The sequence below is a fragment of the Manis pentadactyla genome, chromosome 7, assembly GCF_030020395.1.
Source record: "Manis pentadactyla isolate mManPen7 chromosome 7, mManPen7.hap1, whole genome shotgun sequence".
In the NCBI taxonomy this organism is placed as follows: Eukaryota; Metazoa; Chordata; class Mammalia; order Pholidota; family Manidae; genus Manis; species Manis pentadactyla.
This window is the reverse complement of record NC_080025.1, coordinates 61,455,167-61,479,918: the sequence shown is the minus strand read 5'-3', so window position 1 is coordinate 61,479,918 and position 24,752 is coordinate 61,455,167. Positions and strand designations below refer to the sequence as shown.

Genomic DNA, 24,752 nt, shown 5'->3' with positions numbered 1-24,752 from the left:
ATATACACACTTTTTATTTAAGTATAATTTACATAGAAATTATATTTGTTTCAGATGTACAACATAGTGATTCAACAGTTATATACATTACAAAATGATCACCACAATAAGTCTGGCTACCATCTGTCACCACACAAAATTATTAGGATATGATTGTCTATATTCCCCATGCTGTACATTACAGCCCCTTGACTCATTTATTTTATAACTGGAAGTGTGTACTTCTTGATCCCTTTCACCCATTTTGCCCCCACACACATACTTTTAACTACATTAAGAAATAGAAATTGGTGAATGCATTTATCAGATTTTGTAAGCAGAACATATGTATATTCTGTATTTATACACCCAATTTCAATGACACTAATATTCTATCTTAAATTAGCATACACACTGAACAGACAGCATTCGAAATTATACAGTTATAAAAATGTTTCAGAACTTTCTGTAACAGACGTTAGGCAACCTATTGTCCAAAAAATACTCTAAAATGTGTCAGCAAAAGCATTTAGTTGTCAATTTGCCTACACAGCTACTAATATACTAGTGTTGAAAGACAAATGGCTATCAAATTGTTCATATTAATGATTGTCCAACTTATCATTCAATTCAAAAGAAGACAGCTGAGATTTGAGCCTCTTTCAAAGACTAAAGAGTCAGTCTCATCATGAGATTCCCTTACACATCTACCCTTATTATTTGATTTAGTTACTTTTCTGATATTTTAATCTAGCATTTCTCCAAAGGATCGATTTAACTTTTTTTCCCTCAGAGCCAACACTGCAAACTGAAGCACATCAAACTAGAAGTACTCTCCCAAGTAGAATGAAGCATCTCTCAATGTTTTACAAAATAACAAAAGGTAAAAATACAAATCAAAAGCTTTACTACAAAGGAACAGATGCTTAACTTTGGGATTGTTTGTTTCTGATCTATAATTAAAGGAATAAAACTTCAAAATAGGATAGTTAAAAGACAGCAACAAAATCAATACAACATGAATCTCTACATTATTAGATATTGATAAAAATAACACTGAAAGACTACACTCAGAATAGGATGAATTTGTTCACATCACAGTATTTCTAACTTATTTTTACAACATCTTGCATTAAAGTAACTTTTTAAAAATTAAATCCTCACCCCAACTAGTATAGTTACTTTCAACAAAGATGTTACAGAACCATTAATCATATTCTCTATGCTGTACTTTTATCTCTGTGACTAATTTATATTATGACTGAGATTTTGTGCCTCTTTATCCCCTTCACCTACTTCACTGTAGAAGAATCTCCTCTAGTTATATTTATTCTTTGGAGGACAAAAATGTGATTAAAATATGGTAAAGATATGTTTCTGTTAACTTACGGAATATAATATTTTCCTCTGAGGGTGCAAAGTTGCATTAATTTATTTCAATTAAAGGTATAAAATAATAATTCAATAATATGTAACAAGATATGGGACTTATTATTCTGACCTCATACATTAATTTTTTTTATATGACCTGACACATTAACTTTATGTAAAACTACATATGCCATGTTTACTCTAAACAGAATAAAATCTGATGAATAATTAATCATAGGCAAACCATAATGCCAAGTCATGCTATTGGCAGAGCTCTTTTTTGTTTGGCTATGAAGAGGTTTCCTCAAAAAATGTGTCTTTTCCAAAGAAATAGTACTTCAATATACATTAACCTTCCTAGTATATATTTCCCTACTGGAGAGCCCTAAGAAGTATGAGATACTAGTTATTAACTATCCACTTAATTCCTCAAATGATGTTTCATTATTTATCTCCAAACAAAATATTCTAGTTTGAAGTAGAAATAATTTGCACCAAAATATGTATCAAACTTTCCTTGGAGATTTAATAATTATGAAACATAATGGAACTAAATAGCTAGAAACAAGTATAAGAAGAATGGAAGTCCTTCACTCTACTTCCAAAAGTACTCATTTTCCCAGCTACCCTCTCAGTTTCTCTAACTAGCATTCATATCATTTTCCTATTTCTAAAAAGCCAAATGGCAAGAGAGAAGAGTGCAACTAGAAGTTGGTGAATTTAAAAAGTTAATTTAAAAAACCCTGTATCTGTGTGTGTGTGTGTGTGAAATGCATTCTGAAAGAGTCTTGTTGAAACACCAACTGCTTACAGTATATTGAGACCAGAGTTGCAGGCAACACTTTTTTAAAAAAGCTCAGGGAAAACTTCAGAGCAAATAATCTCATTTATAATTTTATCACATAGGTTCTTTTAGTATGTTTTTCAGACTAAAATTTGGAACTCTTTTAATGATTGTTCTTTAATGCTCATTCAAAAATCTCAACTGCTTTCCTCCTTGCTCATTCAAAACTGCCTGAAAACCTTAACACTTAAATGGTGGCATGGTAGGACGGTAGCCATTAAAATGTGGCTTTACCTACTGAAAAACGAATTTTACTTGAATATGGCCTTATATTTTATCATATAATCAGTCATGACTAGAGGAAAAAACTTCTCTTGCAGAAATGTCTCAGTTGCTATTTACAAGGAAAATAAAACAATATCCTGGCTAGAACATACTGATTTACATGCTCAGTGTTCTTCATCAGGGATTTTTCAGTTTTTATGGTAGGCAGAATAGGGTTATCCAAACTTAATAAAGACATAGTCAAATAGGAAAAAAGCCGGTAGATGTTCATTGAAGGAGCTAACTTCTGTTACATAGCTACTAGTAAAACTGAAAACATGAGCTTATTTTTTAGAAGCCTGAGAATGAGAAATGTGTGTAAAATCAAGTCTTTAATCCAAAAGCAAAGTCAGCGGAAGCATAGGATACTATAATTAGATACAGAGCACATTAAAAAGTTTACCTTATCAAAAAAGGGGCAGAGCTGTGATTTAAAACAATTCATTAAAATCAATTTTTTAAATCATTTAAGACAGGCCTAATTGGCATGTTTTGAGAAAATATTAATTTCATTTCATTTATTCACTCAAATAACATTTATTAAGCATTTACTGTGTACCATACTCTGTGATACAACAATGAGCAAAAGAACCCACGGTCCCTGCATCTATGCCACTTACAGTGTGAGCTAGGGAAATGCTCACAGGCACTTTCCTAAACCTCAGTTTCAGTTATTATCTCCGTGACTTAGATGAATATGCATCTAACCCATCCAATACTCTATTTTCATGAATTTTTATTATTTTTTTCACTTCTTAAATTCCAGGGACCTTCAGCTACTCCCATGGACACAGCCTGGACTTGTCAACACACAGAATTCTGAAATGAGTCTCTACTTCTGAAATGAGTCTTCAACTACCTTCTCTCATTCTACCATGTCTCTCTAACCTCCAATTCTAAAGCACTTGTTTCCTTGAATACACCTATCCTTCAATCTAACAGTCCCTTCTTAGTTTCATTTCCTTCTCAATCTAACATGTTGAGTCTCTTATACCGTATCTGTTATTCCAAACAACAAATCCTCCCCTCTCCTGTTCCTTGAACTGAGCAGTTACACTGTATTATAATTGGGTACATCATTTCTGAGTGTCAATTTTCTCTTCTATAAAATAAAAAATAAACTACATCATTGTAGGTTGTGAGAATTACATGAAATAATGCATCTAGATTACTCTGCATGGTGCCTGGCATATAGTAAATACCTATTAATGTTTGCTATTTTGATTATTATAACTATATTCCAGAGAATATCACAAAACTGTGTGGAATGGGCAACTACAAATTTGTTGTCAGATTTCAGCTGGACCCTCAGCAATGTGGCAGTGTGACTCTTTTAATGTGTTCATTGGCTTGAATACATGCATACACATCCTCTCTCTCCACTATCTCAATTTCTCACAATGATAACCTCAAGGCTTCACCACCATCCACAAGCCCCCTATCCTGTCATCTCATTTCTTATTGTTAATTGACCTACCTGGCATCCTACACTTCACAGAATTAGAGATCAGCGGGCAGTAACTCTCTCATGCTCTTATTTGTTTCATGCATTCTTCCCCACTCCTAATAGAGCAGACGATATGTTCTTCTTCCTAAGGCAGAGACTCCTAATTATGCTTCTCCAGAGTCCTAAGAAACCTCGTTCAACAACTTTTTCTCCTATGCACATTATGTACTTGGATATCTCACATCTTGGAAGGTGGGGACTAAAACATTCCTTCAACTGTATTTCCTCATCTAACTAACAAATTTTCATGGCCGTACTTAATACTCATTCCTCATTCTCATTCTTCAACCTCTGGAAAAGCTTCTTTCCTCTGACGCTTTTCCTGTAGCTGAAGCCAAAACGAATGGATGTATTTTTAAACTGAAACACGTCACAATCAGAGAATAACACTCAGCTTTATCATGTTTTAACCCCCACATTTGCTCCAGATATTTTAATAAAAAATTACATAGGCAAAAACTGAAACTCCCTTTGTATCTTTCTGTCTCATTTCCTTCTTTTCCTCCTCAGATTATTCAAAATTTGGTGTTTATCATTCCCTTGCATGTTTTTGTATCTACTGCATATGCTTTTATCCATAAGCAATGTGTAATATGCCCCATATGTTTAAAAATTTTATATAAGTTGTATAATTCTGCAACTTGTTTATTCAAAATTATATTCACGATTTATTCCCTTTGAGATACGTAGCTCTGAGTTCTGAAATTGAACAGTGAATATTCAATTTCACTGTTGTATATTGTTTCATCATATGCCATGATTTATTAATTCTATCATTAGCTCTTATATTATTTTCAATTTTTCACCACCACAGACAATGTAATTAAGATTTTTAGTATGTCTCCTTATGTGCATTTTCTAAAGTTTCCTTGGAGTGAGATAAAAAGAGTCCTAGGGAATGCAAAACTTCAATTTTACTATATAATGACAAATTCTCCCCCAGGTAGCTGTATGGATTTTTATTAACATCAGCATTAAGAGTTCTTCTTTCTTCACATTCTTCCTATTACTGAAATTCATCGGTTTTTAAATATTTGACATCCAATCAATATGAAATGGTATCTCTTTATTTGAATTTATAGTTCCCTGATTGCTAGCAAGGCTGACCATTTTTACTTATTACATAGAAGTCATCTAAGTGACTTGCCTGTTAACATCTTTTCTCCTTTTTTCAACTAAGTCAGTTGTCTTTTACTTATTCATCTGTAGGGGTTCTTTATGTGCTTTGTATAGTAACCCTGTGTTAGTTAATGTGTTGGAAAAATATTCTCCTAGCCTGTGGCTTGTCTTGTTGGCATAATTTATAGCCCCAAATTTAAAATTTTAAGATATTCAATTTTATCAATCCCTCATTTGTGTTACTGGTTTATGCTTTTTACACCTCCAAAAATTTTGTTTCTTATCTAAAATAGCTAAGACTTTTCTTCTCTGTATTCTTCTGAGTATTTTAAAGTTTTGCTACTCTACATTTTTAATATCTTTATTTAAATAAATTTTTGTCTGTGGATAATCACTTGACCCACAACCATATACTGAACAGTCCATCCATTTCCCAGTGATTTGCTAATGCCATTTATGTCATATATTGTCACATGAAAGTATGTATCCCTTTCTTGGTTTTCTATTCTGAACCTTTGGTCTACTTGTTTATACACTATTTTAGTCTGTTTGGGCTGCTGTAACAAAATAGCATGGACTGGATGGCTTAGGAACAACAAAAAATTTATTTTTCACAGTTCTGGAGGCTGGGAACGCCAAGATCAAGGTGGGAGCAGGTTCAGTGTCTGGTGAGACCTGCTTTCTGGTTCATAAAATGCCCTCTTTTTCTTTTTACCTCACATGGTAGAAGGAGCAAGGTAGCTCTTAGGGAACTCGTCTACAAGGGCATTAATTCTGTTTATGAGGGCTCTACTTTCATGGCCTGATTACCTTCCAAATGACCCATTTCCAAATACTATCACACTGGGGATTAGGTTTCAACATATGAATTATGGGGGTGGTTAGGCACAAGATTCAGTCAATAGCATACATCTATACCATACTATCTTAATTACTATACCTTTAAATTCTTATACCAGTAAAGTCCCCCTGTTGTTCTTCAAAACTGTTTTGACATTTTTTCTTTAAAGTGGACTTTATTTATCAGTCCAAGTTCAACCAAAACCAGAGTCAGACAAACACACAAACATGCTGGTGAGGATTTTGATAGAAAAAGCAATGATAATGGGTATCTCTGTCTTGATCTTGCCCTTTATAGAAATGCTCCTAGAATTTCATCATTAAATACGATAGTTTTTTAAAAGGTTGGTAGCTACCCTTTATCCGATGAATGAAGTTCCTCTCTATCTCTAGTTTTCTAAGAGTTTGCTCATTGGCTTTATTACGAAGATTTGATGAGGAATTAGCTAAGAGAAATTTTATATAATCACCAGGTTTCTGGATGATGTACCCATGAATGGAGATATCATTCACCAAGATTTTGAGTGCCATAACAAATACATATTTAGGAGAAAAGATGGGGTGTTTGTTTAAATTTGAGGTACTGCTGAAACATTCAAATGAGGATATCCTGTAGACCTGTACTGTCCAATATTGATACAGAACTCACATATGTTTATTGAGCATTTGAAATGTAGTGAGTCCAAATGAGATGTGCTGTAAGTGTTCACAACAGATTTTGAAAACTTAGTATAGAAAAAAATCAAATATTTCATTAATATTTACCATTTAGTTATATGATAAGATTTTGACTATATTGGGTTAAATAAAACATAGTAAAATTAATTGGTCCTTTTTAAATGTTTTTAATGAGGCTACCAGAAAATTTTAAATTACATACATGACTCATTGTATTTCTGTTGGATAGCATTACAATAGGCACTTGGATATACACATTTGATATTCATGAGATATAAATTTGTGAATTATAGTCTTATAGGTGCATTCAAGCCCATTGGTGTAGATGAATCTGATCATGAAGCAAAATGTGTGAGAAAATGACTAATGAGTCTAAAATACAAACTGACTTATAAAACTCCATTTACCAGCTTCTCAGGAGCATGTTTGCAAGGTCAGTGACACCATCATAATGTGAATGTTGAGCTTTTTATGTTCCAGATCACAGCTCACATAAAAGAAAAAAATTATAGAAGTATGATTTTGATTGAAGGAAGGCCTTTTCTTCACCTCTGTAAAATCTGTACATTAAGTCAAAGGAGCTAGACTGATAGCCCCACATAATCCAGCACTGTAAACCAACCTGATGAAAAGGGTCGTCTCTATATTCTTTTTTCATACATGGATTAATCTGAGGATTTTCCACATCTGTCTCACTGGTACAAGAAGATCGGCATTCTGCACAGTGTAACAAGTCTTCCCATAATACATCTTCTGTTTCAGATTCTGGCCTTGTGCTCTCAGAATCCTGTCTGGAACTTGAACAGCGAGAGCTGCAACTAGTACCCGATTTAGGGGCTTCCTGAAATCAAGATATTCTTTGACATTAATACAATTCATGTACCCTTTCCAACTTAAAGGATTCTCTCACAACCACATATTGCTACATTTGCTCAAACAATAAATGCACTGTCTGATTAACAGTGAAATACATAGCAAAACATTAGAAATACATATTAGGGTTTTAGGAAATAACAAAATTTCCTCCTATCAAGTTTCTTTGATTTCACATCTCAGCTCAAGTGCTGTTTTGCATTCAAAGGTTGAGCCTGTTTTATCTTAAACTTTATATGAAGTTCAGAATTCAGGCAGGCAGAGACTAGCCTAAATTCATATGGAATACATAGTGACTATTAACCCACTTTAATTGATGTGTTTAATGGAGTTATTGTCTTTCTCTAGACTTTTTTTTAGCAACAATAGATTTCATGTATCTATTATTTTTTGTCAAACAGAAAATCTAATAAATTAATGTAAAATTAACAAATAATCTATACCAGGAAGATAACTGCCAACATTTTTTAGATAATCTATGGTATAAAAGTGAAAAAAAAAAAAAGCAAAAGTTAAATAATTTCCGATCCGTTTACTTTTTTCCTAGGAGTTTTAAATTTTTAAATGTACAAAATAAATACTTTTGAGTAAGTTTTTTATCTAAATTAATTCAAAATAACTTTTCCTGAATAAAGAATGGTAACAGCCATCCTTATAGCCAAGTATGCTAAAATTTTGGGATTTGTGTTTGGCTATCCTGTCACTGAAATTTATCAGTTCTACTCCAAAGTGTTTTATGTTTCGCTTTACCATGCTACTACCACCAGGATTCAAATATTGTCATTCACACCTTGCTTGCTTAAGAGGGCTCCTAATTCACTCCTGTCTTGAAGGCCTTCCTCTCTTTTCAAATTAACCTTCCTAAGTGCAGTTGTTCTTTCACTCCTCTGACCAAAATCCTGAGGCTCCCCATTGCTCTTCTAGAAAAAGTTCAAATTCCTACACCCAGCATGCTTGTCTTCAATGTGTTACTTTTTGAACTTGTTCTCCACACCACAACCTCCTCCTCTAGCGACACTGGGCTACTCCCCATCCCCTAAACACGGCTTGTTCTTTGACCCTCTAGCCTCAGAGCCTAACTCTCATTACTAATCCTACCTTCCCTTCAGCTCCTCCTCAACAAAGTGCCAGGAAAATTCCATCTGTACCTCTTTCTGGATGGCCTACCTTGTTTCTGAGCCTTAGTTTAGTTATCCAACATGGGAAATAAAACTATCTACCTTAAAGAGATACTGAAAATTAAATAAGCACTGTTAGCTTTTAACAAAAACCTAGTACAAAGCAGAGGCTCAACAAATATTAAAGTCTACTATTTAGAGTGATCACTTTGTCCCTGAAGTGAGTTATTATTACTTATATTCATTTGGCAATAAATTCTGCATTGCTATACAGCATCCATAATATTGTCTGAGTTAATTAAATGTTCATGTATTTCATATTCTCAAATAAATTCTAACTCCCAAATACACTCTAAGACCATGAAAGAAACCAAATACAGTATTTTTTTTTTTTGCCATCCTTTCCAAAGGTAACAAGAGATACATGATTAATAATTAACTTATAGATATTAAAATGGGTACCATGAATACATATTTAATGTGTTGATAAGAGTATCTGTGGGAAGATGGTTGTCTGAGGGAGAGTTAAAAGTTTTTTGAAAGAGTTGAGCAGAAAAATGAATAAAGAAATAAAGAGAAAAAATAACAGAAAGAAAAAAAGGCAAAAACCACCCTGCTGTTTTATAAAAAGCATTCTAAAATTCTCAGATTAACTAATGTCAAACAGAATACTTGATAATATAAGCAGTTTTTATTGCAGCAATTTTCATTAGATAGCAAGGCACAGAATGTACTAAGTAATCAGTAATTATGAACTTCAACTTTTTGATAAAGCTAGCTTATTGTCTATCACTAATTTCTGGCACAGACTTGCTAATCAGATACAGAAAAAAGTAACAGGGTTTAAGGCCTGAACTGTTCAACTGAAACTAATGGGTGATTTCAGGGAGAGTGAATATCTGTAATTCTTTATAAAGTGTCTTGCCAAATACTAATTAATAAGTGGGCCATTTTATAAATGTAAAAAATATTGCTTATAATTACTTACACTTCAAACAGAATTTTACTATAATATTTAGGTGACTAATGCCACTTTGATTTCACTACAAATTACTGGGTAAAGCATAAAAAATTGGAAATTTTTGAATTGAAGAAAAAAGGTCGAGTTAATATCTCATTTAATTTGGTTTGCTCTGCTTACTTCAATCTTTAGACAGTTAAAACTGAGCATATAGTCAAATTAAGAGGAGAAAGATTATTTATTTGAAGAGAATAAGTATCTATATTATCAATGCTTTGGGCCAGGCTTTTTTCATGCATAATCCCATTTAATTCTAACAATCTGATGAGGCTGGTCTTCCTTCTTCGTTGTACAGATGCACAGAGACTTAGACAAGTTAAATAACTTTTCCAAGGTCATTTAAACAGTGTGACTCCAAGCCCACAGTTCCTTCATTATGCTTCCCATCAAATGCGACCTTCATTAGATGAAAGCTAATCTACAGGTAATAAAAATTTTAAGATACCTGTAGAATTAAGATAGAGCAAGAAATAGGACAAATACTTAAAAGAAGTTATCTATTCCACAGGACACCTCCTATATCCCAGTAATCAAGAATTCCGTTGTCATCTTCCCCACAGGAGAATGGATGAAGCCAAGCAGATATAGTAGTTAGTAGAAAAAGGCAAGAAACCAGGGTGGAGTGGGAACAAGAGCAAGGGATGAGAAGACGGGAGAGGAGATAAGTGAAAGTTGACATACTGAATGTCAAGATCACCACCTCATCCCTAATCCCCTTGGTGCCAAATGCCATGGCAGCCTGTTGTTATGTCTACCCCTCCATGCCACCAAAATTTTGGATGATTTTTCCTGAAAAACAAAATGCCCCCAAAAAGTATACCTGTAGTGACATTTGGGAGGCCTATAACAAATGGCTGGGTCCCCAACCAGTCATCATATAGTGAAGCCCACTAGACCCACCCACAAAGTATTTCCCCAAATGATTTCTCTGTGCCTTAAAGAAAAAATATCACCAATAGTTTGAAGAGAGTATGATAATATAGACATAAAGATGCAAAACAATACTATAAATCTTCTGTCTTAATTCTATTTATTCAAAGGAATTTTTGTTTTGACTTTTTTAAAATACCCTTTGAAGTTGGTTTGACTTGACAGTCAAAATTTTTTGGAACTGAAATGCAGCTTTTTAAACATTGTCTATTCTAAAGTTACTTACTTACAAGTGAAGAATGTGAAGACCAGATTTTAATTTTATGTAATCTTTTACATCATTAAAAAAATATCTAAAACCAATACCTACTAGCTATTAGCTTTACATAGCTTGACATCTAGAAGATTTAAGCAACATATTTATTTAAAAGTTAAGATTAGTAGAATAATGTTCTGCCCTTCAAGAATCTCAGTAGTTCAAAATATAGTTGCAAACTAAGAAGAGCAAAATTATAGGGTAAGCAAAGTGTCTCTAAAGCCAAATAGTTTATTCTGTAGAGAAGTGTAGACTTCCTTCTATAGGAGGTCCTGAATCCTGTCCAAGACCAAATGACTTCTAATTGTATATAGAGTAAGACTGAACTTCACAAGCATAGTCATCTGGTTTAGGAACAGATGGTGAGAGGAAATTGTTATGAGCAGACACACTGACTTCAGTGTGTGACTAATGGCAGCCACTAAACATCCAGTCACCATAAAGATTAACCAGAGATGACCACACAGAAGAGTGTACAAAGAACAGGAACCTCTTCTAATCTTAAGACCCTCAAGGTTTGCACATTCCAGCACAGCATATTTGATTTTTCTAAAGTTTAACCTTAAATCATCAAGAAAAAGAATTCTAATACAGTCCAAAAAGAGTGTAACATAGTGGTTATCAAAGTGACCTAAGGAGTAATTCATTTGCCTTGAAGAGAGATAATGAAATGCTCTGTCTTTAGAATAAAACTGAAAACACAATTGAATGAAACTCTTTTTCTATTTAGGTAGTTTCAAGAGATGTGATGAAGTTAGAAAAGGGTGTAGAGAAAAAGAAATATTAACAAAGAAAAACAGAATCAAAGAAGAAAAAAGAATTGACTATTATAGAATGAGCAACTTAATGACTGGTGACAATTAAATGAAGGAAGTCACTTAGATAGTAACTCTGCTATAATCAAGAAGTTATCAGCCTTTCAAACTGTGGAAAAAACTAACACAGGAGTTCATAGACTGTCTCTCCAGGATGGTCTTCCTTAATAGTAAACAGCAAACTGAATGTGTAAGTCTTCAGAAATAATGCACAAAATGAGTAGAAATGTGTGGCTATTTATCATGTACAATACATAAATCTAAAACTGCTACTCTATAAATCCAGATCATATTACAATAACATATTGATACTGATGGGAAGTATTTGTTATCTCAAAGATATTCAATTGCTGAAAGAAGCTGTAATTAGTAACGTAAAATAGCTATGTATGTAGATATGTAAGGCCAAAGTATATACCTCATTAGGGTAATTTTTCTTATAATGATGTGACTTTCTATTTCGAAGAATGCTCTCAGAAGTCCTGTCCACATGACGGCGTAATGGGTATCCTGTTTCAGGACCTTCCTCACTGGAAACTTCATCAGAAACATTTGTTATTGTCCTGTGGGTATCCTAAGTTGGGAGTACAATTAGGGTTACTGGCCATTTCTGACTGACCTTGTAGCCTTAAAACTGCAAATTCTAAATTATACATAGATTATACACACACACACACACACACACACACCTTTAAGAACCTTCAAACCTCAAAGTAAATGACTAGTAATACCTGATTTTCTGAGAAAATGTCTTAAATCAATGACTATACTGTTATTTTAACAATAATTCAACAGTCATTTGCCAAATATCATCAATCCTTCACAAAAGGATTTTAAATAGCTTACAAAATTAAGAAATCAGATACAAGCCAGATCAGAGGATATTTAAAAAGCTGAGACCTGAGATGAACTAATAAGTACACTATTTTTATAAACTTAAAATGCCATCAATTATAAGACCATCACTGATTTAATAATGGCTTATGAGGCAGGAGGTGAATGGTAGTTCAGGATGGTGAATAGTAGAGAACATAAGTGGAAAACCAGATTCCTAGTTCAGTTTCTAGAATAATTTAGATGTGTCACTCAAAACAAATTCTTATACACATGGCAACAGAGGAAGAAAAGATAAGGTTTAACAAATATCAACTATAAATTATAAAGTGCTTTAACATTTTGGAAAAATTGGAACCATCAATCAATTCAGAAAAGTGTCAAGTTGTATTGTCAGTGATGTTTATTCATATTACTTTATCTGATTTTCAGCTTCATCAGTGTGATTTGTAAAGTCTCACAGAATAAATTCTGGAGAAAATACATAGCTCAAGGGCAATCACCATGCCTAAAATCACAAAGACAAAACTATTTTTAAAAAATCACACTTACTTTGCTGGGAGTGTTCCTCAGTGTTCCTGTGTTCCAGGTTGTTTCTTCTGGCTGAATAGTTTCACACTGAGGTTCATGGCTTTGCATTCCGTCTTCACTGCTTTTAACAGTCTTTTTCCCATCAAGGGATACATAGCCATTGTCAGTCTCAGTTGATTTATCAATTGAATTCTTTGCTTTCTTTGATCTAAAAAGAAAAATACTCACAACTTACCAAATAATTCTTGGTCAAAATCACCTGGTCTTTGAGTAAAGTATAAGATTAAAATTAAAATTTTGCCCACTTATTAGAGTTAACTTATTTTTTAAGTTTTATTTTTAAAAAATGATCTCAGTAATTATCAAATTAAGTTGCAATCAGTGTTTTTGCTTAATTTTAATACTCTCATTTACCCAAACACTTTACCACTAGTATATATACAAAAATATGTCAGAAAAATTCATCTTAATATATAGTGGGAGACATAGGACCTTTGGTAACATAAAAATAAATGAAAAAAGGGAAAACTTTATACAATGTTCCAAATAATGGAAGTAGAAATGAAGAACACAAAGAAAATAAAGAGGTAACCAACCTTTCACCCACCAAAATACTCTGTAAAAAATATTAGTAATCATGTAGTTTACAAAGCCCTAAAAGGCTACAATTAAGGTTCCTCATTTACAGTAATTAGATTTTTCCCCATACATAAAATACAACATAGGAAATAATAAACAAGACATTTTTGATTAATAGCAAATGCTCTAGGAGTCCTTGTCAGAGACTACAGTGGGAGAAAGAATGGCTATCCAAAAGAAATGGTCAGTAAGTCACACACAAACTTAGAATGTGCTCAATGAAGATTAAGTCTATCACAAGACATTATTAAAAAGCAATTATTTAATTATATTTAAATAAATCCCCTTGAATTTTCTCTAACATACCAGTTTTGCAAGAAAGGAAAAACAAAACTAGTATACTGCCCTCATGAGATCAAAAAACAAAAGTTTTAAAAAATGCACAAAAAAATTATGTTTCATACTAGTTACTTGGTTCTATTAAAATCTTTTAGAACTGAATAGTATCTTAGAATTTACCTATTCTGAATGCCAATTTTGGAAACAAGGAATCAGAAATATAAAGAGTTTTATGTGACTTACTTAAGGTCACACAGCCAGTTAGAGGCAAAGCTGGCACTAGAATAAAGTTCTACTAAGAGGCTAATTATATTCTCCACACCACCTCCAACTGCCCACACTCTTTAGAAAACTGCCTGTTAGGATTTATTCTTAACACATGCATCAAAGCCTAGAACATTTTTGTCATAATACAAACACAGGCCCCTTCCTACCTGCCCTTTTCCTGCAAGATTAAAGGGAACACACAGACAGACCATACTTCTCATAAGCTCTAGAGTTTTGATACTTTTTAGTCATTCAGAACACATCTCTAGAAGTTCAAGAATCAGAAGCCCAATTTTCTGACCCTTTTCTTTCTATATGACCCTAAGAGGCATGGAGAGACCAAGGGAATGCACCATAGAAGAAAGGTGATTTAAGAGTGGCAGAAGGAGGGAGGAAAATGAATTATAGTAGAGAGGAGAATGGGCAAAAATGTAAAACACAAGGTGTAGGCAAAAGTGAATTTATCTGCCTGGTGAAGAAATAGAAACACCAGTTATTAATTGTTCCCTTTCCCTTTCCCTTGAACATTGTGCAACATGAAAATATGGAGTGTGCAGGAAAGGTATTTATAAAAGTTTATGGAAATTACACAGGGCTGGAAAAGAAGGTGAATGAGGTAAAGGAAGACTGGATAGTTGGTAGAACTATTCATCAGACAGGGTATGCAAGAGGAGTAATTTATTTGTAAAAAAGATAGAAATGTTGGAGCTCAAGTGCCCAAGAACACCCTGAGAAAACTCAGTAGGCAGTTGAAAACATAGGCCTGGAGATCAATAGTCAAAGTAGAAAAAGAACCTGAGAGAACAAAATGGGCCTAGTTGAAAAGGGCTTTCAATCAGTAGCAACTGCTGCTTTACGGATTTTTATAAGGGGAATATATTCTTTCCTTACTAGGACAGGGTAATGACTTTGGTAAGTCAGGGGAAGAGGACTACCAGCACCTATTCTACGTGATACCTTTCAGCTATCTGCCACTTCCTCTCTTCCTTATCTCTGCCTCTTTCCAGTTTTCTCTGGGTTGTTTCTCTACCCATTAACTCTTCAAGGTACATGCAACACTATCAGGAGAAATGAATTTTAAGTTACTAAGCCATAGCAGCTATCTGATGTTTCTCATAAACTAAATGCAAATCAGTTGCTAAGCAAACTGAAATGACAAAGAAAATAGTAAATATAAGTTCCACCATCAGAGTTTACAAAGTTGTTCAAAGTACAAATCCAGACAGCTTGGCAGTGGCTGGTAATAACAGCACTTAAGGAATACTGTTGGAGTGGGACAGCAGGGTCAGCCCAGTGCTGGCCAATAAAGCAGCCTATTCAAGGACAATTTCAGGGCAGAGTGCCAGGGGCAGCCTAGTGTGATTGGGAGATGGCTACTTACAGAGGGTTAAGTAAATACATACGCATATTGAGGAAAATGGGAACTACATTTTTCAGTGATAGAGAAGGAAGACATAGAGAGGAGAAAAGATAAAATGAACTCTGTGGCATTATATGTGAATTGGAGCTGTCTTTGCTAAGTCACTGTTTATAATACATATAGACATAGAAATAAATATAAATGTCAAGGGATAAACACATACATGAATGCATGCATCCCCTCCCCAACCCCACACACACTTTCTAGTTATGCCCAGAAGGCTGGGGGTAGCAACACCTCAATAGCAATGAGCACATCTAGCGGTCAGATCTTGGTTTCTATATACCACTCTCCTTGAAGAAAAGAATGGTTCTGGGGCTGAGGCAGAAGTACAAGGTGAACCTGAAACATTTAGTTGTGCCAGGAAGTAAGGAAGTACTCAAAGAATGATAAGGATATGTCAAAAAAGACAAAGAAACTGCTCAAAGGGCTCCACTGGCCAAATTTAGGCCAATCTGATCATCAAAATAAGTGACCATAACAAACTGAGTAAAATAGAAATCCATGAGTAAATAAAGGGAAAGCTTTCCTTAAAGTAAAATGCTAATTAATAAATGTAGAAGGAATGATGAAATTAGAAAAATCACCAACTGACAACCATCATCATAATTATTCAGGCAAGCATTATCAATGAAAGCTAAAACCAGAGAGTCAAGGTGGGATGAGAAATGGGTTGTTTTCATATTCTTAATGTATCTCAGACAGGAATTTAAATCTAGTGATTATTATATCACTCGTATGGGAAAAAATATACATTGTTTGCCACCTGACAGGATGCAATGAGAGCAAAGTACCACTCCTGTTATATTCCTGCCGAAAATGTGTAACTTGGGTTTAATCATGAAGAAATATCATACCACTAACTGAGTAGTCTGCTGCTAAATGTTAAAGAACTGGCTCTTGAGGGATAAAAAGCCCTTGTCTGTAGTGTTTTCTGATTTTTTTGGTGTAAATAATCCCATCCTTGGCCAATTTCAAGTACCAAGAGGTAACATTGAACACAGAATTGGGACAAGAGATGCATATTCAGCTCTCACAAGTCACTTGGAGCCAGGTATAGAACATCACTGGCACAAATCCAGATTAAGGGACATTCTAACAAAGTGATTGTCCTGGAGTCTTCAAAAAATGTGAAAAATATGAAAGTTGAGGAAAGACTGAAGTCTGTTGCAGATTGAAGGAAACTAGAGAGATGTGACCACTGGGTGTGGTACATGATCCCAGATTAGATCCTTTTGTTGTAAAGGATATTAATAAGGGCACTTAGCAGAATTTGAATTGGGTCTTTGGGTGAAAGATATATGGGAGTTCTTTGCACTGTTCTCAACTTTTCTATGTTTGAAATTGTTTCAAAATAAAATTACATATTTTAAAAGTACACTTAATTTATGCCCTGATTAGGGCATTCTTTGGATTTGATCACAGAGGAAATGATGAAAGGAGCAATAATAGGAGAGATGAATTCCAATTAATGTAGGTAAAGAGCGTAAAAAATTGTGACCACTCCAGGTGAGGTTTAGTTTTACCACAATGCTCTGTCATGCATATTGTACTAGTAGCTGAAAGTAAGAACTTCACAGACTAATATTAATTTTTCTCAAAGGAACATAGGCTATCAGGACTCAGATGTTTAAGTAATTCCTCCCATTCCCTTGTTTGAGAGTAAAAATAGTAAGGAAAGGCAGCAGGAATAAGAGATTTATTTTTTTTATATTATAAAATTCTTAAGAGTATATTTTTTAAGGGGAAGCTACTTCTATTTAATTCAACTCTAAAATAGGTACAAAAATAAATTGAAGCAAAGTAAACAGTATTTTGGTTTTAAAACAAATACATATATCTAAATCATCATTCCCTACCAAATATAAAAAGCAGGGTGGAAAGCTGGTATGAGAAATTAAAGTACTACAGTATAGCAAATAATATTATTCATAAAAAGTTTACCTTTTGACAGCTACACTTAACACATATAATACATTCACTTGATAACATCAGAGTTAACAGTATTTTCTTAGATCAACCCGAACACTGTGAGTCACAGGCATCTGGGCAGTGAGATCAGTAGCACCTTAGAAGACATACAAGTCTATGCTGATTTTACTTACTTCATGATAGAGGCAGTATTTCCAGCACTGGATTTTGAACAGACAGCATTTGTAAAGAAACAATGTGCAAGTTCACTGCCATGGTCAAGGCTTAGAGTTTTATAGAAGTATTATGCTTGAGATGTATGTCAAAAATACTCTTAGGAGGAAATGACTTTTAGAAATACATATCACTTAAATACCTTAGTTCCTTTGCAAGATAAATGATTTTGTTCTTTTCTGAAAAAATGCAAATAAACGTACAATCTACACCATAAAAAAATCACAAAACTGGTTGCTTTTCATTAAAAAATTTAATCAGAAAGTCAACACAACTTTTAAAGAATATCATACTAGCTTCTAAAATCTCAAATCTTCTGTACCAAACATGAAAAACAGTGTGTTTTTATATGAAAATACCTAATGAGGTAATCAGGTAGAACATTCATGGCACTTTGTACTACCATGGGAAAAAAATATTTGGAAGTATTTGTTGGTGCACTCAAAAATATGCAGAGGTATATAGATAGATCTAACTGAAGATCATCCTTTCAGTACTAAAGGACATTAGAGAGAGTTGATATGCAGAAGTTAGCAATAACATAACTCTTGTTCGAGAGCATAGTATGAAATTTCTAGTCCTGCTCTCAATTGCACAAGGTTAGGAATAGTGGCAGGAGGGAGGTTAGAGAGAGAGTGCATAAAATCTCAGATATAAGAAAATGACCCCCGAGCATACATATTACCATCACTGCTATCAGGAGCTATCCATACAACTTGATCACATGCTAATATAAGACATTTGGGCCCCTGTTTCCTTAGATATCCTCTACAACACATAAGCTTCAGAGGTGTGTACCAAACTAGGTTTTTTTATGGTACCTGTAATTTTTCTAAGACCAGTCCAATTCTAAAGTACAGTGACATAACAAATCTGATGAGTTATCTAGTTGTGGCCATAAGATATTCTTAAAAATCTGGGATATACTGGCATTTACGTAGTCTTCATCCTTGTCTGTGGAAGACAGGCAAGAGAGCCTCACTCAGTTTACAGCTTAAATGACTGAACAATTTAAACTCTAGCTATCAAAAATCAAATTTTAATCCTTGTACCAAAAATTTCTGGGGGGACTACATACCACTATGCATACCCTTACCACATAGTAGTTTACTCCATTATGTGAAGAAATCAATTAAAAAAATTTTTAACTTTCACTTTAGTTTTTGAACAGTAAATCTGGAGGCTAAATGGGACAGAAATCTTTCAGTTAGGTCAGTGGGGCACATAATTTAACATGTAACCTGGTTTTATTCTGGTATCTGTCTCTAATTCACCAAGTCAATTTATATAAGTCACATGTTTTACTCAAAAAAAAAAGCATAATTCCTACTTACTATTTTTCAATGATATTGTGATGGTCAAATGAATCTTTAAGGACATGAAAGAAAACTTAGAATCTATCTAAATTTGAAATAGGTATTATGCTGAGGTGATACACACTCTAGATGTAATTCTTCCTATTCAACCTTTTTAGTAGAAACTATAATATGCTAATTTGAGATTATAATTCCCTGAAATTAAAGTATTAAATCCTTAAGAAATATGGTTGATTTCTACATTTTTTTAATTGATAGATTATTTGCCTTTGTTTCCTCAGCTTCACAGAGTTCTTTTATGATTCCTAATTTTTTTCAAATGAGAAATACTATGTCTTGTTTTAAAAAGAACTGTTTTATCTAAAGAAAATGTACTTAGAGATGATGATAAATAGAGCTTTTCCAACTTGTAAGTACAGAATGTAAAAATAGTAGTTCTCATCCTAACATTTGAAAGCCAGTAAGATACTATACACAAGCTTAGATATTTGTGTGCTTTTGCATTTATTTTCCCACCAGTTATGTTAATTCAGATACCTTAATGAAAGTATTCAGCTTTTCAATTTATTATCAACAGAAATACTTTAAGTTTCAGTTGATATTTCAGTTAAAGCCCTTTCTGACTTATCAAAAGCTGAAAGAACAAGACATTATCAAGATTTCAGAACTCAGTTTAGAACTTCTAAAAATATTTTTCTTAGGATCTTTCTGTACCTAATATTTATAGCGGTCTTATTCATATGTTGGCAAACCAGTCACAAAATGAAGAGTGACGGAAACAGTGCATCTTTAAAAACATTTAGATTACAGTTGTCAATGATTAAAGGGAATAAATGCAAAGGGTTTAGCCATTATAAGATCAGTGACTGGTAGTCAAGGTCATGCTACATCCCCAAAGACGGAAAGCTAAAATCTGAATATCACTTGACTAGAGAAATATGGTAAAATTCCAAAGGCAATAACCTACTAATTTAGGGTGATTCTAAATACTAAGTAATACTGTATCAGTTTTATACAACCAAAACAACTATAAATGATTCCCCCAAAGCAAAACATATCCACTATGCTATTTTAACTGCTCATCAGAAAGTCTTGAGATTTAAGAAAATGACTTCACTGTGATAAAATTATCACATCTTACTGTTAGAGAGTTATTTATTTAAAAAGAAAAAAAAAGAACTAACAAAGAAGATAGAGAAAAAATCCAACTGAAGTTCAAAACAAACCCTCTATCTTCTCTGGAGGAAGAACAGGCAGTTAGAACAGTTAGAGAATCACTTTAATGCCATGTAACAAACTATTAAAACTTTGGAAAACTACCCCCCCAATTACAATCGATGAAAGTATGCCCAGAATATAATTGCTTAATTGCATAATGCATGATAAACTTGTATCTTAAGAGCACAGTCACATATTGATGAAACAACGGTATTATTAGAGGAGTTAAAAAAAATAACAAATGGTTATTTGCAGTATCCCTTTCCTTGATTTAATAAGTTTCATCAGTTATACTCAGGTTTTTGATCACAGCTTTTAACTTTTTCAAATTTGTTATATGTATATGTAAACTAGTAACATAACCATTAAATGTTTTGAGTTAACTTTTCAAAGTAATAACACAACACTGAATTAGGTTTAATATATTTTTCACATTTACTCTGTATGTCCTTATTTTGATAAATCTTTATTGTGGTACAAACTACACAAAAGCCCAATGTACAGAAATTGGATTTCATAATATAATATACATTTTATTCTTTTAAAAAAGAATGGCTATATGTTTTATTTCAGATAATTTTATATAATTGAGGCAGGGATTAAAGAAAATAATCATAAAACGCACACAGCATATTAAAGTCAAACTTACCTATAATGTTGATAAAAGTAAAACAACCAGTTTAATAGAATATAGTACTTGAGAAATCACAAAAGAAACCAAAATTAAGAAGTTCTAAGTACACTTTGATGATATAGTATATTCATTCTCATATAGATGTATTCACACATACCCCAAAATAAATGTTATGGTCTCTATTTTTCCATTATCTTTACAGCATTACAATCTATCAAAACAGAACCCATCATAATGCTGTCATATTTAAAGTCATTAATATTCATTACCTGAGACTGAAGTACCAGAAAAGGGATAGTGCATCTCTATGCCATATAAAGCCTTGAATAAATACAAACCCTGATAAAAAGAAAGCAGCGTGCCAGAGATCTCTGAAGACAGCGCCAACGCTGTAAGAGGTGCTTGTACCGTGGCTCTGAACTGCTCCCTCCTGCGTATTATCTGTGGTACTAGAACCATCTCCTTCCCTATGTACTTCCAAATGCGCTGCTTTTCTTAATTTCCTTCAGCAGAAGAGATTGAGAATTGGAAGGCAGCTTTACAAATTTTAACAACCACTTTCTCATCAATACATTCAAAATTTTGGTAAACATAAACAGAAATTTTAATACACAATAAAATTAAGATTTACTGTATAAAAGTTAATCCAAATATTAAAATACATATTCAAATCCAATTTATACTAATGTTAAAGTACTGTTTCTTTGCGCATACTGACAGGTCAGTGGACATTAGGTTGTAAAGATCACACGGACAGGTATTTACAAATGCATTTCTTCCCCACTTGAATGCTATATATTGAAGAAAGAAGAAAATTTAGATCAGAGAGAATTATAATCTAACTGATCAGCAATGTTATTTATATAATGTAGGTAATATCTTTCCAAGTGAAATGGGCTTAAATCTCAACATCCCAAATTTTCAAATGTCGTGATTTCTTAGCAATGATATTTCAAAAAGGAATTCCTCCAAAAGACCGTCAAGGCAATTCCATTGTGCTGATTGGCCAGCCAGTGAGACTTGCTATGTTTACTTAACCAAGGGACATTAAACAGCTTCAAATAGCATTTATTAAACAGAATATAGCCGTGATTATTTTTTTTGGCTTTTGTTTTTGCCAAAGCATATCACAAGTACAAGATTTTGTAAATAGCAGGAATTATTAGCAACTTTAGCTAACATATATTTCTTACATTGATCTTAGGTGCTTTAGAAATGAGCTTCAAGAAAGAAAACAAAAACAAAAACAAAAGCAGGTGTGTGGTCTTAAGATGGCCTTGAAGTTAATACAGAAACTAAATCATCTGGTAGCTGATTCTGAAGCTCACTGTTTTATTTGAAGGAGCAACATTAGAAGACATTTTACTCAATCCTGGATTCAAATTACAGGAATCTACAAAGAGATCACTCTTTTAAAAGACAGTACCTTCTTCTTTTTCCTCCTGTACTTAGAGGAGGTTTGGGTGTCCTTGTTGAAACAATCTGGCAGTGTACAGTTCCCAGAAGCAGCATCAGCCATATTGGCCCAATCACTTCTGTCAGAGGTATGCTATGTGGGCTGGAAGCGGAACAGAATAACACTATTGCGGCAACTACACAAAGGGAAAGAAAATACATTTAATCATAGATTTGACAGTCACTTTTTGAAGACTTTAAAAATTGTTCTAACATTGCTTTTCATCAACTTATTTTTCTAAATTTAAATGAGTTAAAAATATTACCCCAGACAAGTCTGTTCAGACTATTTTGTTTGCCACTGGCTAACCACACTATTCAGTAACAAACTCTTGGAACAAGGTAACACCCGACATAGTCTCTAAAGTACATGCCTAAACACTGCAATGAAAACCAAATGCATGCAGATCTAAAGACATTCCTGGTAAGACCACAGACAATCACAAGAACCACACTAACCCCAAGTACACTTACTTCTTTGTTTTACAAACAAGGAAGTCTATGATAAGTGTGTAGTAAGTATAAAATAGAGCCTCTTTTCAATAGATGTCTACCTATACATTTACTTGGGCATATTTTCAGGGGAAATGCTAAATATCTATTAATGCTAAACATTACCATGTGAAGAAGAAATCTTGTTTTTGCCTGCTTAGTTAGCATCCTTTAGACTTTCTAGACATAAACTCTCTTTATCTTTTAGAAGTTGGCCTCTTTATCTGTCAATCATATGGTTTTCTCTCTCCTACCTCAGGGCTGGACACGTAACCTAGGCCAGCCAGTTTTACCTCTGGGCACAGGAACTAATAAAAAGATTGGCAGGTCACCTAAGCAGGGCCAATCAGAATCTTTTTCAGGGATTAATATAGGTGCTTTGAAGGCCTTTCTCCTAGAACTCAAACACTAAGGAAATAGGACATTGCCGGGCTCATCTCAGCCTCTATTCAGGAAGTGTCCTAACAATGAGACCAGCATAAGTAAAGCAGAGGCAACAGCATTAAAAGGAAGATATCATCTAAGCCTCTAGATCCAACAATGCTTGAATCTGGAGCCTAACAGTACCTAATTCTGTTTTGGAACAATTGGAGAATTTGAATACTAGATTTTTGTTCATTTTGTTAGGTGTGATCATTGTAACGTGGTTGTGCAATGCACTTCTTTTGATGAGATGCATAGGGATGTGCTCAGGGGTAAAATGCCATGATGTATATAATTTACTCAAAGTGATGGGTATCTGGGAGTTTATGTAAGTCATCTAAATCAGAAGAGCTGTTAATAAAATCACCAGGACAACACAAGTAAATTCAGACAGTTGGACAGTCCCCCAGGCAAACTGGAATACATAGTCACCCCAATTATTATACTAGTTATTAAACAACAGTTAATGTACTAGTCTGTCTAGTACAATAAACCTGTTTCTTTGAAAACTTTTGTGATAGCAGTAAAAGAAACAAAAAAAAACCCACCACTTTTTGCAAAAGCTACTTTGCATTTGGTTTTCTGCTACCTGCAACTGAAAGAATCCTGGTTTCGCAGGCCAAGATTTAAGCTTAAACACTTGACCTTCTAATAAGTTTGAGAAGGATCATTAAAAACAAATTTCAGTTTTATATTCTCTGAGTAAGTTTCTTTAAAAGAAAAAAAAGAATTTTTAAAAATGCTAAGCATCTTTATCAATTACCCTGTAATTTAACTCAAAATCTCTAGTTGTTTTGTAACAGTCTAGAATTTTGAAAAGTAGAGTTTTTGTTGTTTTTAACGTGAACTCTAATGTGACCTTTATTGAGTTCTGTAACTTTTTGAGCCTTGGTTTATTCTTCTGCATAATAATACTATATATAGGTAATGCAGGTTTCAAGTGATGTAATATCAGTAAGCCACTTGAAAAGCTCCTTACATATAGTAAATGTGCACCTAACATTGGTAAATGGTACTTCTATTAGCTATCATGAACTTAAGTGTCTTCAAAAAGGAGAGGGACGCAAATACTACTTGAGAGGTTCACAGTTTCAGACACAAAGAAGAACATTTTAAAGAACTTCAGATATTATATAACCTCTTGGTTATTTGTACTCTTTCAGCCCTATGATCACTTCTTAATGCTAGGGCTGGAAACCTACAAACTACTTTCCATTTTAACTTCCAGGAAGTTGTCTGATTCTGTGAAATTCTGCCAATAGAGAGCATTAGAAGAAAGGGGATCACGGGAAGCCACTTTATTCCTCCTTCTCCTTCTTTCTTCTGGCTGTGCCTCTCAAAGTGGCCACATTCCTTCCATGGCTTCAGTTCCTGAGGCAGTGGTCTGGTATCCAAGGCTCTGGCATCACCTTTTCCATTTTGTTCCTTCTCATGTGAAGGGTTAGAAGATGTAAGAACACATTCACCACTCGCTAAGTCATACT

General features: G+C 33.7%; 1 protein-coding gene across 4 annotated transcripts in view; it reads right to left on the bottom strand.

The window, feature by feature from the left end:
* Positions 1-24,752, bottom strand: part of PHTF2 (putative homeodomain transcription factor 2) — a 147,578-nt gene that overhangs the window by 24,048 nt on the left and 98,778 nt on the right. For 2 of the 4 annotated variants that reach the window (XM_057504435.1, XM_036892458.2), the window contains 5 exons: positions 22,325-22,490; positions 21,237-21,401; positions 13,002-13,188; positions 12,034-12,189; positions 7,225-7,443 (listed from right to left, as the gene is read on the bottom strand). In XM_057504435.1, coding sequence (XP_057360418.1) covers positions 7,225-7,443; positions 12,034-12,189; positions 13,002-13,188; positions 21,237-21,401; positions 22,325-22,490 — 893 coding nt within the window. Of the gene's footprint in view, positions 1-7,224; positions 7,444-12,033; positions 12,190-13,001; positions 13,189-21,236; positions 21,402-22,324; positions 22,491-24,752 lie in introns of those variants that run through there. The other 2 variants (XM_057504437.1, XM_057504436.1) reach the window with 2 other exon arrangements.